The sequence below is a fragment of the Passer montanus genome, unplaced genomic scaffold (genome assembly GCF_014805655.1).
Source record: "Passer montanus isolate IOZ18808 unplaced genomic scaffold, ASM1480565v1 scaffold17, whole genome shotgun sequence".
In the NCBI taxonomy this organism is placed as follows: Eukaryota; Metazoa; Chordata; class Aves; order Passeriformes; family Passeridae; genus Passer; species Passer montanus.
The window spans coordinates 5,416,795-5,434,694 of NW_024364270.1; the positions used below are offsets into that span (position 1 = coordinate 5,416,795).

General features: G+C 38.8%; 1 protein-coding gene across 8 annotated transcripts in view; it reads left to right on the forward strand.

Moving 5' to 3' along the window:
- The window catches only part of NAV3 (neuron navigator 3), a 509,399-nt gene that overhangs the window by 382,474 nt on the left and 109,025 nt on the right, over positions 1 to 17,900 (forward strand). For 7 of the 8 annotated variants that reach the window (XM_039704096.1, XM_039704092.1, XM_039704094.1 and 4 more), the window contains one exon: positions 5,097 to 5,212. In XM_039704096.1, the coding sequence (XP_039560030.1) occupies positions 5,097 to 5,212 (116 nt within the window). Of the gene's footprint in view, positions 1 to 5,096; positions 5,213 to 13,695; positions 13,767 to 17,900 lie in introns of those variants that run through there. The other variant, XM_039704100.1, reaches the window with a different exon arrangement.

Genomic DNA, 17,900 nt, shown 5'->3' on the forward strand with positions numbered 1-17,900 from the left:
AAGTGATTCTTTATTTTCAAATGTGGTTGTGAATATATTATTTACAATCCTGTATGTGTCCCCTCTGAAGTTGACTCCAGGGTCCAACTGATGTAAGACTGAAGAAGAGATAATTTATTTGCCAGAATGCTTGATAAGACAGATGCAGTAGGAAGGTATAAGAGACTGTATAATTGTTTAAAGTACACCAGCTGCTACTTAAAATTACACATTCTTCTATTTAGAATTGTAGGAGACTGGAAATTGTACCATTTTCCCAAGTCCTTAAAACTTCTATTGAAATTGATCTTAGAATTTAGCTATATTCTTAGTAGTGCTTAAATTTCAAATGGAGAAGAGTAACACAGCAGTTTAGTACTTAATAGGCTACAGTGCAAACGGGAGGGAAAAGGTACCTTAATGACAAAGAAAAAAATCCTACTGAATTACAGTAGGAGAACATTGGGTTGTAACAGGGTGCTTGTACTGCACTTCTTTTATTTTATTAACTCCTCCAGTAATCACTGTAGGGGTTTAGTAAGTCTCTTACCCATGGCTGAGATACAGAATCTGAAGCTCTCAAATCCCAGGGCCTGTGTTGCTCAGGAATTGCTTACTGCCCAGAATGTTGAAAGTATAGAAATTGATGCAGAGAATTGGCTGACCACTCATCATCCCGAGCTGCACTTCTGTGTTGTGCATTGCTTAAATTTCCATTTTCAGCTAAGTTTTCGTTTGATGGTAGCAACATCTGGAAGGTGTTTCAGCAGTGTCTGAATTGCAGTCTTGCAGAGATATTCTTTCAGTGCAGGGCAACAAATACCAGTTTGGCACTTCCATTGGCCCTGCAGAGTAACAAACTGGTAACTTCAGCTACCTAATATGTTGCTGTACAGAAGATATTGCCAGACTCTTCTCTGAAATGCAGAGTGAAGGGATAAGAGGTAACAGATGCAAGTTACAGGAGCAGAGGTGCTGATAGAAAGTTTAAAAAAATGGTTTCATTTGAGGGCTGTGAAACACTTGCTGCAGGCTGTGGAGCAAAGTTGTGGAATCTCTGTCCTTGGGCATATCCAGGATCCAACAAATCAAGGCTCTGAGCAACTTAATGTGACCACACCCTCTTTAAGAAAGTCGTTGGACCAGATGGCACCTAGAACATCTCTCTGATCTCAGTTAATCTATGATACTGTAAGGACTAATGTATTCAGTAGATAGGGCAGAAAAAGGACATATCAGTGTAATAAATAAACTTTTTTTTTTTTAATAAACTGGTTACTAAAACTTTCTTCCCAACTCCATTACTATATGGTGATTAATGCAATTGTTTTACTAGGCTGTAGACTCAAAGGTGAGCATGAGGTTCAGAGTAGCGACAGATGGGAAAGAGGATATATCTGGTTGTATCTCCGGAAGTACAGGGAAATACAATTCCAGATGCCTATTCAGGATGCTTTTGTATAGGCTTAGGGAAAAAAATTATACTACTCTTCAAGGATCCTGCAACCATAACATGTGCAGGGTTTCTTGAAGCCATATTGATGTCCTGTTTTAATGACCAGAAGCTACTTCTGTGTCACTGATTGTGGAGTTGAAACGAAGTGTGCATAAGAAAAACATTCTGTCAGTTAATTGTGTTTGTTAATAATAGATTATGCTGCTAAAAATACTTTCTTCAATAAAGTGAGGACTCAAAGTCATACTGCAGTACTTTATTGATTCCTGTTATTTACATTGCTGCTGGGAAAATAAAACAACAGTCACTGCCAAAGTTTTGCAGGCATAGGTAGTGCTAAGATTGCCTCTCACCAGTTTTACTTGTAACAAATACATGGTCTTTAGATGCATCCTCGTATTTTTCCATGATAGATTTTCAAGTAATTGTGCAAGAAAAGTTTCCATTGTAGGGGTGTTAGTTTAAGAGATGGGGAGAAGCATAATAAGTGAAGAAATCATTATAAACACGTACTTGATTAATTTAGTCCTTTGATGAAAGAGATGTGTTCCTTCTCTTTGATTGCTCTATTTAAATATGTAAGGGAATAATAATATTCTCTTCCTTCTCTTTTGTGAAGCTAAACCAAATCAACTCTTTCTGGTTTTGTGTTTGTTGTTTTTTTGGTGTTTTTTTTTTCTTTTATTTCCAGAAGGGTTTATTCTTCCCCATGAGCATCCTAGTAGCCCTTCCTTACATCTGTTCCCAATTTAACCCACAGTTCTTGAGCATGGGTGATCGAACTGCTCATATTGCAGACGTGGTCCTGCCAGTCTGTTACACTGACAGTGATACGCATTCAAGACAGCTGCATCTCAGGGAGCTCTTGGAAAAACGCCATCATATTCATCTGATATCTTTTGGAATGTCAGCTAAAAAGCAAACAAATCTTTGATGTTATCTGTGTTTATCTGAGGTTGGCAATTTCTTTAGAGACAGGAAATGACTGACTGTGTTAGAGACCATTTATTAAGTAGCGTTTCAAATTCTGTTCTTAATTATCCTGTACAGGCTCATTTTAATCAGAATTAATAAGCTTGTGCGGGTCTGACTGAAAGAAGGATTTGTCCTATTAAGTGAGTTTGATACTCTTACAAATGGGTAGCATGTAACTCAGTGGGTCAGGGATAAATGTATTCTTTGATTGTCATGATTGAAATAGAAACAGGTTGTCCTGTTTTCATGAAGGTTGCCTAAATTAACCTTCACTATAGATGCACAGCACTGGAAGAAATATCACTGGGCTGGCTTTGACTAAACTGAAATTCTTTTCCCTTTTTGATATCAAGAGAGATGCAAGAATTTAATTCTTTTTAAGGCAGTGGGCTGTGAGTAGGTAGAGCATAAAGGATCATTCATTTAGGCCGGTGTGCAAGGCTAATGAGAAGATCACTTAATTTGCTGTTTACTTGCTTGTGCTTAATCTGTGCTGCAGTCCTGCAGCAATCACTTGAGCTGTTCATGGGATTAATATGTGCCACTGATATACATTAAAGCCAGAAGTATAGAGGACAAACCTCACAATTTCATTTCCCTCTTTTTTTTCTTTTTTTTTTTTAATTAGAAGAGGCATTTATATTCTTGGTCCAATGTATCACAACCCAAATTGGGCCCACAGCAATGCAACTTGAAGTTTTAGGTACCCATTGTGTACCTGGGCCTCCTTGTTCCCCAAGAATCCTAAAATCCAACATCATTTTACTTGGAAATCTTCACCCCTAGTCTAGTCTTTCACCATTCTCAGTGCTTCTGGGCTAAGCTCAACTCCAGAGAAAATCAGGGCCTTGGCCATCTTGCATGAAAAGACAGGACTGGTGTGTAAGTGCTGGCAGCCAGTAGTCCCCTGGAGACCTCGTAGAAGAAGAGCTGTTTGTGAGAGACCTGTTCCTTGTTCCCTCCCTGTGGTATCTCCATCACAGCTACCCAAGGGCTGGTGTTTTCTCGTCCATCTGTACCACAACAAATAACCTGTTGTCTCAAGCTAGCAGAACTTAGGTTGCTGTGAAATCCAGAGTCCTCCATGAGATTTCTGTTGTTTCCTCAACCAGTTAAAATTGTAATGATTTAAAGCCCTTTGGGAAAGCAAGCGTGACTGTGGAGTTTCAGAGGGTGTTCACTGCAGAGGGACAGAGTGAGCTCTTTTTTTACTTAAGAGACTCTTCTCTCAAGCATCAAATGTAAAACTACGTTCAAGGTTGGCAGGACATTAGTTAACCTTGCAACATGTGCTGAGCTTGTGTTTCCACTAGTGTGTGACAGACAAGAATCAAAAATAGTTTTTCTATAGAGCAGGTGTCTTTTTCCAGCATCAAAAAATTACAGAAATTGGTAAGAAAGCATTGCATCTGATCAGGCATAATTTACATTTCTATTTCTGAGTTAGATGATTCTAATCAGTGGATTCCATCATGTCAGTACTTGTGCTGCTCTTTGTGCAGATATTTGTTTCCTCATCTATTGTTACGAATTACTGAACAAATTCATTCTGTAAATGTAAAGAAAATATTAACTAGAAATTTATTTCATAAAATAAGTTGCTATAAAATTACTTTGAGATATAAGTCACTGTTTTTATGAGTTTCATTTATAAAATACAGATACATCACACAGTTAAATGTTTCTCTTTTAAGTTTGGTTGGTCATTGGAAACACATTATGGTAAATTTTGAAAATTGAACTATAAATGTCACACTTTAAGATTAGGATATAAATATTTCACTAGGCTTTTAATAAATCAGAAGAGTGGCTACGATTCATGCCATGAAAGCTGGAAGAGCTTAAGCTCTAAGTGAAGATCTTTTAAAATTTTATTTCAAAAAGTGGCTATTATATTTTTAGATGTGTTCTTTTACTGTATACACATGGTGGTATATGTTGCTCTTTGATGACATCATAGTTCAGCAGTTCCAGGGTAAAGTAGATTCCACAGCTGTTCTGTAATAAAAGGCAATTGGTGTGTGAGATATTTTTTATTATAATCAGTGTGCTCATGTATTTCTTGCTATTTACCTTCATAAAAGAGAAAGTAACTGTATTCAGTGAGGGGTTCACATTATAATTTATCATTTATATTCAGAGAAGTATACCCTCAAAGCAAATATGAGCTATTTAGTAGAAAGGTTATTGAAAAACTTGTATTATCCCAGTCCCCAGAGTTTTATAAGGGGCATTATCAAAAGAAGCTGCACATAGATTTAAATATCTGGGCCAAATTTCCATCCAGCCTTGCATAAGCTTTTTCCCACATGGCCTTTCTCATTTAATATTTCATCAATTGCAAGTTTTTATTTCCTTTATGTATGTGCAGGGATGTGACTTAACCAATGTAAATACATTCTGACTAGATCTGGTTGACAAATCCTTCAGAAAAAAAGTGAGGAAAAAATTACTTCAAATTTCACAGAATTAACTACAAGTTGTTTCTGCACAGAGAGAGAGAGGGAAAGCCTAGTTGCTTGTGTATTTGTGTATCTGGACTTTAAACTAGCATAATAAGAATGTGACAAAAAATTATAGTTTCACCCTATAGTGATATCATTCTAGATAGAGCTGCAAGTAGCACTTTTTTCCATGAACACATGAATTATAGATAATAATAATCAATCTTCTTGCTTGATTTCAGAACTCTCTCAGAAAATGACAGTACCTCTTTACCACCTGCTGACTCCTGTACCAGTCCTACTAAAATGGATTTGTCGTTTAGTAAGACTGCCAAACAGTGCCTAGAGGAGATATCTGGTGAGTAACAATGAAGCAGGAGAATGTGAACTTCTTTATGTACATCTGTTTCTTACCAGGAACTTTGTGATGGGTTGAAATAATACTTCTGACCTCTAATCACGAAGGGTATTAAATACACAGAAAGTTTAGGTCATGCATATTTACAGCTTCAAATCCGCTGTTATCTATTTGAACTTATTCCTTCTGCTCAAATACCCTCTTCATCATTTTGGAGAAACTGGGCTTTCACAATCTAGTGTTTCATGTAATTGTTATTTCATTTAATCATACTGAATTTTCCAAGATGAGCAGTGGAAACTCAACTTCAGAAAGTTTAACACTCATTTAATAACATCAAATTATATCATAGCATCAGAACTGAGACATAAATTACGTAATATACACATTCCTTTTATTAATTAATCTGTATTCAGAAAACAGGTGAATCCTTACTATTGTGCCTGACTTGTAAACTGGTGCTAGAGCTAAGCTGCTAAAGGTTGTGTTACAAGGAATTCCTTGTAAACGTGGATTAAAGTCCTTACTAGGTTACAAAGTTGAAGGCATGGGGTATTTTAGTCATATTGGAATAATTCCTTTGAAGTCAACAGAACCATGCTGAGTTACATCAGCATTGGATCAGGCTGTGACTCTGCCTATCCATGCAAAAAGCAAAGTGTGCCACACCTCACTTTCTCATCAAGACTGAACTGTGCTGCAGGGTTGTGTACAAGTTGTTCCAAAGGGACTCTGCAAGAGCTGTTACTTGGGGGTTTAAGGTATATTTTTGCCATTGCTTTGTTTTGTTTTTCATTAGCATCCTTAGACTTATAATTCTACAAAAATTAAAGGTGATATCCTATCGTTGGTTTTACCTGTAGTTTTGCCCTTCTACCACAAATTGTCAACATTTAAATGGATTTGTAATGAGTCTTGGTTCTTCTCACACAGGATATAATTCACTTAAAGCACTAATTTGACACATCAGTCTAAAATTATCTCTCCACCAGAAGGGAAATCAGATGCCCAAGATTTATGGGGACTGTCTTGACATTTAGCTGACTCCTACTGAAATAGGTTTTGACCAGGTTTGTCTCAGTCCCTTTGGAAGTTTTCTGACATCCTTTATTTGCACAGCCAACTTCTGTGATAAATATGTCACTCTGAAATATGGTGTAATGTTCTTTGGAGGTGATGCATACCTGTTAAACTATAAAATATTTTTAATTACTCCAGAAATTGGACTTCTTGGTCTAATATGTATAAAGATTTTAATTGAAACACTTACCACAAATTAAGAGATGCTTCAAGGAATCATCCAGAGAGAAGCTAGAAAACCCCTAATGATTCACTACCTGCTGAAATGATCAAACAGAATGTCATGTGTGATGAACTTTTACTGTTCTGAACAGAAACTAAACAGCATCAAAAAGAAGAAAATTACATAAATAAAAAACTAGACACCAGAGGTGTCCCTAGTCTGATTATTTAGACTCTGGCCTTAGCCATTGATTGGCATAACAGGCTGTAAAGCAGAACCACTGGGAGCATGTGGTTAGTGATTTGCTGTGTGCATAGGGACACAGAGGTGTGTCACCTGTATTTAACTGTTAGCAGCAAAAGGAATAAATGGATCATGTACTATATTTTCTGACTAATCCATTTCCTGAGTGGATGAGCTACCGCCAAGTCATTGGTTATTCCATTGTTAGATCTGCATGGATAAAAGCTCATGTGATAGTTTCTCAGAGGAGTATTCCATGATGGATTAGCTATAAGAAAGAACAGTTCAATTCTTTTACTTAAGAGCATCTTTATTCTGATATAATCAAGGGATTACACTAGTAGTAGCAAAGAGATAGCAAGGTTAATTTCCATGGGCTGGTCACTTATTTTCAGGGTATTAAGCAATGAATCAAGTTTCTTTCATTTCAATATTACCTTTTTCCTGAAATTGCCAACTGTTGCTGTGGGTCCGCATCATCTTTATATTATCTTGATCTTCTTTTGAAACTCAGTAGCCACCACTCTAGCACAATATGTTTGTAAACAGTAAGGATTAGTAAGAATAATGCAGAAGAGTGAACATCTGGGGAAATCACTAAACAGCTTGGAGGAGTGTGTTCATAAAGTGCTGTCCCACCTGTATTGTGTTTCTGCTTCATTGATCATTATTATTTTTAAAGTGCCAAATATTTAGAACTAAGGCTGACATCCTCAGGACTAGAATATTTTAGCCAATATTTTTGTATAAACTGTTTCTCTACTTCCTGAATATTTACACATTCCTGTTTGTTATTGCTTCTTGGCTGAAGATTACTGCTCCTATAACTAGCCAAGCTGTTCATATCAGAGCTCCTAATTCACTTCAGAGCAGTATCAGCCAACTGAACCTAAACTTTAAGCCTGTCTAATTCAAGATTTCTCCATAATAAAGACAAATGTTGAATGCAGAAAAAAAATCTTAAAATTATTTAGGAGTGGTGGGCCAGGCACCATTCTCCTGGTGTAATTCAGGAACCAAACCCAAGTTAATTTCCTTGCTGTAGTGGTGAAAAGTCACGGCTCTGCTTTCTGTGTCCAGCAAGGCAGTTCACACGCCTTTGCTGCTGTCCAAACAGTGGTGCTGGGAAAGTAGAAAGTAAAGTAAGAATCTATAGAGGGAGTTTTCAGTTCTCTTCTGCTCTGTCTTCCTCCTCCAAGGGAGCTGGTTACCTTTATAGCCTCTCCTGTCTTCCAGCTCAGAGCTGGTGAAAGGTAAAGTCAGAGCTCAAACCATGTGGTTCCTGCCCACTGCTTTGCAAGTGATTACTTTGTTTTTCTTGTACAGCCGTGAGAAGAGAATAGTGCTGGAAGGCAAGGGAGGTGGGGAGGCTGGTGTAGGCATGGACTCAGAAGTGTGGTTGTCTGATAAACTGGAAACCCTCTTTGTATTATCACCAATAATCTGCTGGTCTTGATGAAGATATATATAGCTTATGCCTAAAGCCAGTTCTGCATTTTGGTAGAGGTATTGTAAACCTGTTCCCCTGTCTCTGGTGGGAATTTGTTCTAGATATGATCTGAAGAGCTTTAGACTTTTTCCTATTTTTTTTCCCCTTTGAATATTCCACAGCTCAGCCAGAGCAGCCCCAAGTGTTTCCACAGTGCGCATACAGATCAGCACTAGAGTACACCTAGAGCAGTTTTTCATCTTCCTGCACACCTTGAATCCCCTCTGTGTGCACAGTTCCAGTGATGCGTGTACTCCCACTGAATGAGCCCTGTTTGTAGGCATGAGACACCTGAGGAGTAGTTCTGGTGTGTTCTGTGTGTGGTAGGCTTATTGCTCACGTGGCACACAAGTCTGCAGACCTCTGTCCAGGAAATCCCAGACAGAATCTGAGTCTGCTAAATAAGGAACAATTCTGCATTCAAGTATGAACACAATTTCTTGCATGTGCTTTATGTACCATTTGCCTAAACAAGACTACTCAGTATCTATCCACTCAGTTTCTACAAAACTGGAATATACCTTTATAAACAGAATTATAAAATTATCATGACAGTAAAGGCTAGTAAAGTAACGCAGGTTGGTTGTTGTTATTCATGGTATGGCTGGAAACAAGTTGTTCAGACTTTCTTACCAACTATTTCTTCTTAAAGTAGCTGTGACATTTATCACCTTCTGCAGCAGGTTAATTGGAGAAGGTAGTCAGCAAGTTAATTAGTTAATAATCCATTGTAAACTGTACATGTCAGTAAACTACAGAGTAATATTTTATGAGATCAGTGATAACATTTGGCTTTCACAAGTGCTGGAATGTTCTAAGAGCTTAATGCAAAGTGTTTGATTAAGTAATTATTCATGAATTTATATATATTGACTAATTATTAAAAATATCAGGGATGAAGCAGAAATGAAACAGTACTTTTAAAAGTGATAGGCCTATCTCAATGGCAGGATTAGCATAAAAACATTCAAATTAAAATATTTTATATCTATTGTGCTTAATTTTTTGTTCTCGGAAAGAAATAATTAATACATGTAGGAATAGTTTACATCTTTTTTCAAGTAAGCTTAGCTGAAGCAATTCATAATCTTATGCATTTCCAGATCTATTACATAATTCATTTGTAGGGCTCTAAACCATCCACTGAGACTTCAAAGAAAGTCTTATCTGACAGCAAAATTTGCCCAAAGATTATTAGTTCTTAAAATAATTTTTATAATTCCTTTTATGAAAGAGACTGTAAAAATAAAGTAGTATGTTACATTGACTGTGATGGATTGAGGAAGCTCCCTAAGATGTTCTTGATGTAAACATACTCCTGCTTGGTGGGTGGAGAACACACTGAATTGCAAGGTAGCTGGGGAATAATGCTGTCATGACATTTGCTCTCCTCTAGTCTCTTATATTTTATTCTTACCATAGAAAGTTGTATTTTTTGGTTGCTATATCTAAACATTTTAAAATGGAGAGCTGAGCTTTAGAAAGTTCTTTTTCAAGAAATAAACTTAAGAATTTTCCACATTGCAATTTTATGTTTTGGCAAATGACACCCTGCAGAGAGTAAAGCACTAGGGTAAATTCAGTGTTGTTTCTACTGAGTACTTGGTCTAAGATAAATAAGTATCCACTGTATCTGGGGATGATCACAATGGCCTGTCAACCAAGTGGGGCAATGGGATTAATGGGAGAAGAGTTCATATAACTTTCTAATTAAGAGATGTAGTAAGATGTCTGTACCCAGGAAGGCTGAATGAAGGTTGTGTGATTAGCCTCAGTACCTCTGTAGGAAAGCATTGGACTCATTGTGTTTTCAGTGTATTTCAAAGTGAGGCAGATGAGTGCTGCAGCTGCCAGCTCCCCTCACATGGCTCTCACACAGTCCAGGCATCATTCCCTTTTCAGTATGATGGTCTGTGACCTGTGTGCTGCTGGAGCTGGGCTGCAGTGAACAGCTCAGCTGGGAGGAGTGGTAGGTCAGCAGAGACACTGAGGCTCACTGGGTGGCCTGGGATGCAGCTGTGCCACTACCGGAGACCTGTCCAGCCTGGAGGGGTGTGGCACCTATGGACAGCACCGTATGTGAGGTTTGGTGTGGCTCACTGGGTGAACATTTTTCATCCCACAACATTTTCTGCTCCCAGCTAGAGAGAGGACTGACTATACCTGTCCAGTTCTGGCAGGCTTGTATCTGGTCTCTCGTGTTGGAGCTGAGCAGCCGTGCCCTGCAGGGCTTCGCTAGGAGAGCAGTGCTGAGCACCAGGGCTGTGCCCTGCCCACAAGGGTTCCTGAGGCCAGCTGCAGCTCTGCAGTGCACACTGCTTGTGTGACCATGCATGCTGGGAGCCTGGAAGGAGGCAGAGCAGGTCCACATCTGCCTACATCTTTTACCATGGCGACAAGTCACTGCCTGCAGATGTTGGGGCATGAAAGGGAGGGTGGGGAAGTTGTTAATGGATTTGAAATATCAGGGAGAGATTCAGACTTGCTCTGCATGGTAAGAAAAGAGCCTATTCTCTTGATTCCAAGACAATCACCAAGAGAACTTTGGCATCACAGAGCCAAATCACAGCATCACTGTCTGATTTCGTTTGGAAGGGACTCAGAAGGGTCATCAAGTCCAGCTCCTAAGTGAATGGCCCACACAGGGATTGGATCCACGACCTTGCACTGTGCTCTGGCCAACTGAACTAAAAATCATTATCCTTCCTGTTAATTCAAAACATAGCAATGGAGAATAGTGTACCAATTTGAGTATAAATTTAGGATATAAAACCAATTAATACAAAAATAGAGAGACTCCCCTTCTTTTTTGAAATTTTCTATTGTCAATACCTCCCTGTGAGGACTTTCTAGCAACCACAGCTTAATCAGGCATATTGGACAGGCTGGGACAGCCACATGGCACTGTCAGTGCACACCACACAGGAGTGTGCAGGCAGTGCTGGAACTCTGTGACAACCCCAGCACCACAGGAGCTCTGAGACACCATTGGCATCCACACCACACCTGCTCTGCTGCAGGCAGGCACCAGCACCTTCACAAAACCCTTCCAAGAGCCCATATGTCACTGCAGCTGGCAGACCCTGGAGTAAGCACAGCAGTCTTATTTTTTTGTTTCCATGCTGAAAAAGTGATAGGTGTTTAATATTTGGGACAGTTTTGTGCTTGGGCAGACAGACCATTCCTCTTGTCTCCTCTTTGACTGTGTGTTCTAAATGGGGATGGGAGTGGTACCTCCTCTTGATGTGGAATGTCTCTCTCGGAATTCCAGTGCTTTAATATGGAAAACCACCATTACTTTAGACTACGGATTTTTTTACTGAGTTATTCCATGTTTCTGAGAGTTATCTAGGAAGAAATGTACCTTTCCTTTGAAATTTCCAAGAATATCCCCCAGTGTATCTTCAAAAACTGTAAACTGAACCAGTGAAAGGCAAGAAATACACACTGAGGCCTCTGTTAACATCTGTTTATTCATACAGGAAATCTGTGAACAGCTTGTAATTCTTAGGGTGGCATTTTTAAAGGTTATTTTTCTGTCAGGGTTTCTCAGGTAGAGGCTTGAGATGAGCATATTTTCACACTGACAAAAGCAGTTTCTTTTTATACAGCAATTTTATTATTTATAGATTTCTATGTAATGTTTTGTGAAATTAATTTCCCCTAGATAAAAAAGTTTGTATCTAAATAAAAATTACAATTTAATTCAGGTATTTCTTTGTTCATCTGTCCATTATTTCTGGGACTAATATCTTTTTCTTTGTGAGAAAAGGCATGCAATTTAGTATAAGTCTTCTTTCTCTCTGCATAATGTATTTAAAAATATAATTCAAAATTGCTGAACTTAGTTCAGACACAATACTGATATGCTTTATTAAAAAAATTACTCCGCCATTAATAGGTTTTCTTCAGAATATTGTGAAACAATGATTTTTTACAGATTTTATAATTCTGTACTAGCCTCTGAATCTTATAGTGGTACAAACACTGTAGCTTTCTAAGGATAAAGAAATTAGATATTTCCTTTTATGAATCATTTTACCAGACGAATACTGTTGTGTTCCATGTCTTATCTTATGATATTAAATTACATTATTTTTTATTTAGAGCAGAAATTGCAAGACTGAAGGTCCTTTTGCAAGTCTGCTTTCAGCTTCCTGCATAGGGAGTAACAGTGATATGGAACAAATAGTTTTTCATCCTTACCTTTCAAGGAGAAAAATAGGATTTGACCATGAGCTAGATCTGTTACTGTAGCATCCCATTCAGGTGAGGCTGTGTCTTGAAACCTGTGGCACTGTAAACTAGGCAGAGGCTTCTGTGTCTCGGGTTTAATTCACCAGGATGTTTGCTGCCATGGCAGCCAGCAGCATTCACTGCAGTAGCAGAGAAGAGTCATATATCTGGGAATGCAGGTTGAATACTAAAATGTAAGGAGGCTTGTGCTTCAGTGGTTAATTTTGGCTCTTTATTGAGCTCTGACGTGGAGGCTGTACTTGCAGTTCTGTGTCAGCCCATCTGAAGTGAAGAGCTGTGCACTAGGATCAGTCATGAGCTGGTGAGAGGGAGGGAAAAGCCCGAGACAGTACTTGTGCCTACTTGGGATTTCAGAAGGCAGCAGCTGTAGAAAGAGATGCAGGCCCTCCGCTCTGATGAGACTGGTGATTGGATGGAGAGGGGAAAACACAGTTGGCTTTTGGGATTACTTCTGTGCTGGAGCAGAGTGTTTGATCAACTCTCTTCTGCTTGAGAGAAATCGAAGTGAAAATGACTGTAAGTACTGCAGATTAATGTGACGGACGAGAAGTGGCTGAGCAGAGACTGCAGCGTAATTTTAAAGAAGATGACTGTGCCTGTCTAGTCCTTACAGTGGTAGAGTGCACGTGGGAGCTGTGCTTTCACTACGAGTGCAAGTGTGTGCTCCCTGGGCTGTGCAGCGTGCGGCGATGCAGGGAGCACCGCCCGCACCTTTCAGGGGAATTGAGCTGCTGTCCATCTCTGCAATATGAAATCCAGCTGAGGTGCAGCCCCAGCCAGAAAGATGCAGCGATCTGCTGAATTGTCAGTGTTTAAAGGCACGGAGGTTAGAAGAGGGTGTGTTCGTCTTCAGAAGCAGAAGTCTCTAACCAATCTCACGCTCATCAGTGAAGGGGAGACCAGGCGATACTCGTACAGGGAGAACTGGTTTGGAAATGCCTCCAAGTCCAGCCAGAGTTACCAACAGCGGCATGCAGAAGCTGGGTGCAGAGGCTCCCTGTCCAAGGCATTCTCTCAGTCAGTGCACTCTCTCTGCCACTCCAGCTTCACCACTCAAGCATTTCAGGGGATAGCACCTTCTGGAAGCAGGACATCCAGGAGGTCAGGAGACCGGTGTCCAGGTGAAGGCTTTCAGACTGACAATGAGGAGAGCAAAAAATCTGATGATGAAAATGCATCCTGCACATCCCATTTCCCCAGCAGGACCTGGGCAGACGAGGAGGAGGAAGGGTGCTTGCGTGAAGGGACTGCACATCTGGATGAAGATGTCATAATAACAATGCTGGGTGACCTAGAACAGGTCCTTTATACTGATATTTTGGGTAAGTTAACTTTGGGTTGACATCAGGAAGGGCAGGAGGAGACCCAAGTGTTAGCACATATGTGCACAGAGCAGATCTTGACAGTGATTTCCCAAGACAGAACTGGGTTTATTTGCAGTAGTATGCAAAAATAGGGTCTAGCCATTTCTTCTTTGTTTGCTTACTACGACCTCTTAAGACTGTGTGAAATGAAGACAATTGTCTAAATTGCTTGTGATGGGTGCAGGGGCAGCAGCAGCAGTTCAGTGAATAACTGAGCATAGTTTGCTTAGTTTTTTGAAAAATAAGGTGAAATATTTAAGTGCTATTAGTTTATTGTTAAATATTTAAAATATTTAACAAATATTAAATATTATTGTAAAATATTTAAGTGCTATTAGTTTATTGTTAAATAAATCTTTTTAAATTATATTTTCCCTCATTAATCTGAAATTGATGTCTTGAATCCAAGTTTTGGGTGGGACAAAACATATCTCGGCCTTCCTGCAAAGTGACCCTCCAGTATTCTTCCCCCTTCTCTAGCCCCCCTGCAGATAACTGCAGCCCTACATGTGGAATTGTGAGTGCCAGGGTTTCAGTTTAGCTTAAATAGCCACTTTTGTTATATCTGTGCACGCCAGTGAGTATTTGAAGTCCACAGCCATAGATGCTTCAAAGGCTTCTGTGTCACTTTTCATCTCTCAGCCCTTTAAGAGTGCTCAAAGTGTTCATTTCCAAAGCTTTGTTCTTCAGTCAGTTAAATGGTTGAAGTAGCTGCTTGCTTTTTGAAGGTTATATGCCATGTGTCTAGCCTGGAGCTTCTTGCTGGTAGATATGTTAGCCCTGATTGTGTTTAAACATTAAGGACAAAATTTTTGCTGTTTATGTAGTGTAAAAAACTGTTATCTCAAAACAAGAAAGAAATAAGAATTCTCTTTTTATGCATTCCTTTTATTATTAGACTGTACCAGTAGGTTAAAAGGGCTTCTGCTAGAGATCAAAATCTTGTTAGCACAGAAGACTGAGCTCTAACCTGCCTCTGCTCCTCTTCAGCTGTTTGTCACTGACAAATCCCTGCTCTCTTGTAAGCCTCAGTTTCCCTGCTTGCAGGGTAAAACTGGTACTTTCCTTTCTGAGTTGAGTTAATATCTCATAGTGGACAATTCTCTGGGGAAACGTTTATTATTTGTAAATCCTTTCATGTAAATCAGACAATTGATGGAATTGTTGTCTCCCATTTGCTTTGAGCTGTGATTACATGTGCAGAACAGAAATTATTATGAATAGTATTACTGAATGTGAAATTATGAGGGAGCTTCAGAAATGTGAATGTAAGTCTGACCTTACCTGGTATCTAGTGGTTTCTGTAAAATGTCTCTTTTGATTTCCTGTGAATGTATCTCACAAAGTGTAAGAAATCAATATATTTTACAGAAATTTACTGAGGGAATAATGTTTCACTGTTTATAGGCAAAAAATGTGGGGACAATCTTTTGGAATATTCATGTTTAATATAAATGATGAAGCTACAAATGATTGGAGAAAATGGCCTTACTTGTAAGAGGAGCAGAATTTTGACAGAAAGTTTCAAGTTACCCTGGTTTTAGTCTTATCTCAGTCCATGATGTGTGAAACAGAATGTTTTTTGTCTCAGTGCACAAACCAGAATCACTTGAGATAACAAGACTGGGAGCTTTTCTGGTGTGTTAGGTACTGCAAATATGGCCAGACCCTATGATGACAGTGTGCCATATTATAAGAAAAAAGGTACCCAGAGGAGTCTGGGATCCCTTTGAACCCAATTCTGATGCAATAAACACCACAGTGTCTCCACTAGCACGCATGGGGTGGCTAGTTTTCAGAAAAATTAACATATTCATCATCTCTATGGTCCTCTTTAGAGAACCAGGCTTGATGTGGATGGGGAGTCAGTGATGTTGTGAAAACATAGAATCCTGTACTCAGTACAGAAAATTTCTTCACTGTCAACTGTTTATACTTTCTGACTTGTTCATCCATGGTACAGCAGGATTCCAGTGACATTTAGAGAATGATGGAAAGAAAAAAAAGAACTATTCCTTTCAAATCACTCTAGCAGTTAGTGTGAGATTTTTTAAAAATAGTACTATGTAGTATTTTAATATAATAAAACTTTGGTTTTAACTTTTTTCTTTTTTAGTTAAAACTGGTAGAAATTATTTGCTGTGTCACTGAGAGATCAAAAGAGATTAGATCTCAAGCTTTTCACCTCTGCAGGATAGAATAACAGCAATTTTATAGTATAATTTGTCTGAAAGCAAAGTATTCTTCACTGTGAAAATATATTTTGGCAGCTTGCCATATATGTACCTTTTTTATTTAATGTATTGCAATTATACCTCAAGGCTTTGTTATGCCATTTACTGTGCGATACATATTAAAAAAGACAGCTGCTGTCATTTTTGCTGCAAGAATTTGCAATGTTAACATACAGCAAAGGACAACTGACAAGGATAAACAAAGAAGGAAAAGGGCAACATCACTCTCAAATATGAATTGTCTTCAGTTCCTCAAATAAATACAAAGGTAAAGTATTGCTTTGCCTTTAATTCTGCCTGCATAGACCCCAGAATTTGTCTTTCTGTGTAAATAGATTTCTTATGCCAACAAGCTACTCTTTCACCTTTGGTTCGAGGCAGGGCAGGAAACATTTCCTGCATCTTCCCTATATGGGTATTATGGCAGGAATATAATGTGCTCCTGGAAGTCAATTTGGATGCAATTGGCAGAGCAGGGAAGGCAAAGGGCAGTGACTGAGGAACTGAGTGCACCACAGACAACTGGCTAGAGGCAGGCATGGACAGTGTGCCTGGAAATTGTCTGGGCTTTAAAAAGCCATCTCAGTGTAATAGGATGTAAATGTCTTCAGTTTAGCCTGGCCATGAGCCCTTTTGCCTCACAGGAATCTCCAGGGTGCTACAGAAACTTCTGCAAAGAGCTGCTGGGGTCCATGAGTACGTTGATTGCCAGTGCTTTAGCAAACACATCTAGCTTGAAACACAGGAACAGTTTTAAAGAATTTCAGTGACTGCAGACATTCGTCTCCTGCAAGACACTACATGTAAAAATGTATACAGGTAGTTTATAAAGCTAAATATTGTGAACAGACATGGCCTTGGGGTGTGGCTTGAGAAGAGAGAGTTTGGCAGCAGTGCAGGGCCTGTATCCCCACTTCTTTTTTCCATCCCACCCAGGTGTTGATCCCATTGTCAGTTCCATGGTGCCAAACCAGACGTTTATAGACATTAGCATCATTAAAGCACTGAAGAATTTTTTGTGAGTGATGAAATAGGCAAACATAATTTCCCAAAGGACTGTTTGTCTGCAGCGAAGAAGACAGAAGATAACCAGGGCAGGGTAGATTAGAAACCTCAAAATGGCATTGCTGTGAAAGCTGGTTTGACATTAACCCACAACTGCAGGTTATGTTGGCTAGTTCAATGCATTGTTTGCCTGTTGAGAGGGAATTAAAGTTTATATGGAATTTATATGAAATAATTTATTTCCATTTAATGTCAGGATTTGAGATTTTTCTTAGCAGCCTACAGAGTTTGGGCAATAGGAGCTGACTGCAGAAGATCTGTGAGATATGATGTGAAATTTGTAATTGATAGAGTCAAAAAGGAATTCTTTGCACTTCAAGTTCAGCATTTTACATGTAACTCTAATACTGATGCTTCTTGCCATCCTACTTACAAGCAACAGATACAGGACATGATGAGAAGTAGAACATTAGCCTTGAACAAATCACAGATTTTTGTCATAGAATTTCTTTTGAAATTATTTTCTTGTTCAAAAGTAAAATGAATTAAACTTCCTTAATATATGAATTCCCTAGAAAACCTGCATTTCTGGTTTTTTTGTGTATGACCACTGGAGACTTATTTATGATGTTTCTGTTTTGTAACATATCATATATAACTTCTCTCCTTTTAAAAATATGTTTTTAATTGTATGAAGTAAACATTGTTCTGGATGTCCCAGGTGAAGTTCTGAAAGCTTCATTATCTGAGATACGAGACTAGCTTTTCACAATGGATCCTGAAGTCTGTTGAAACGTCTAATTGTATAAATGATGCATGTGCTTAGAGTGTTCAGATTTGTATCCCAAGAAGC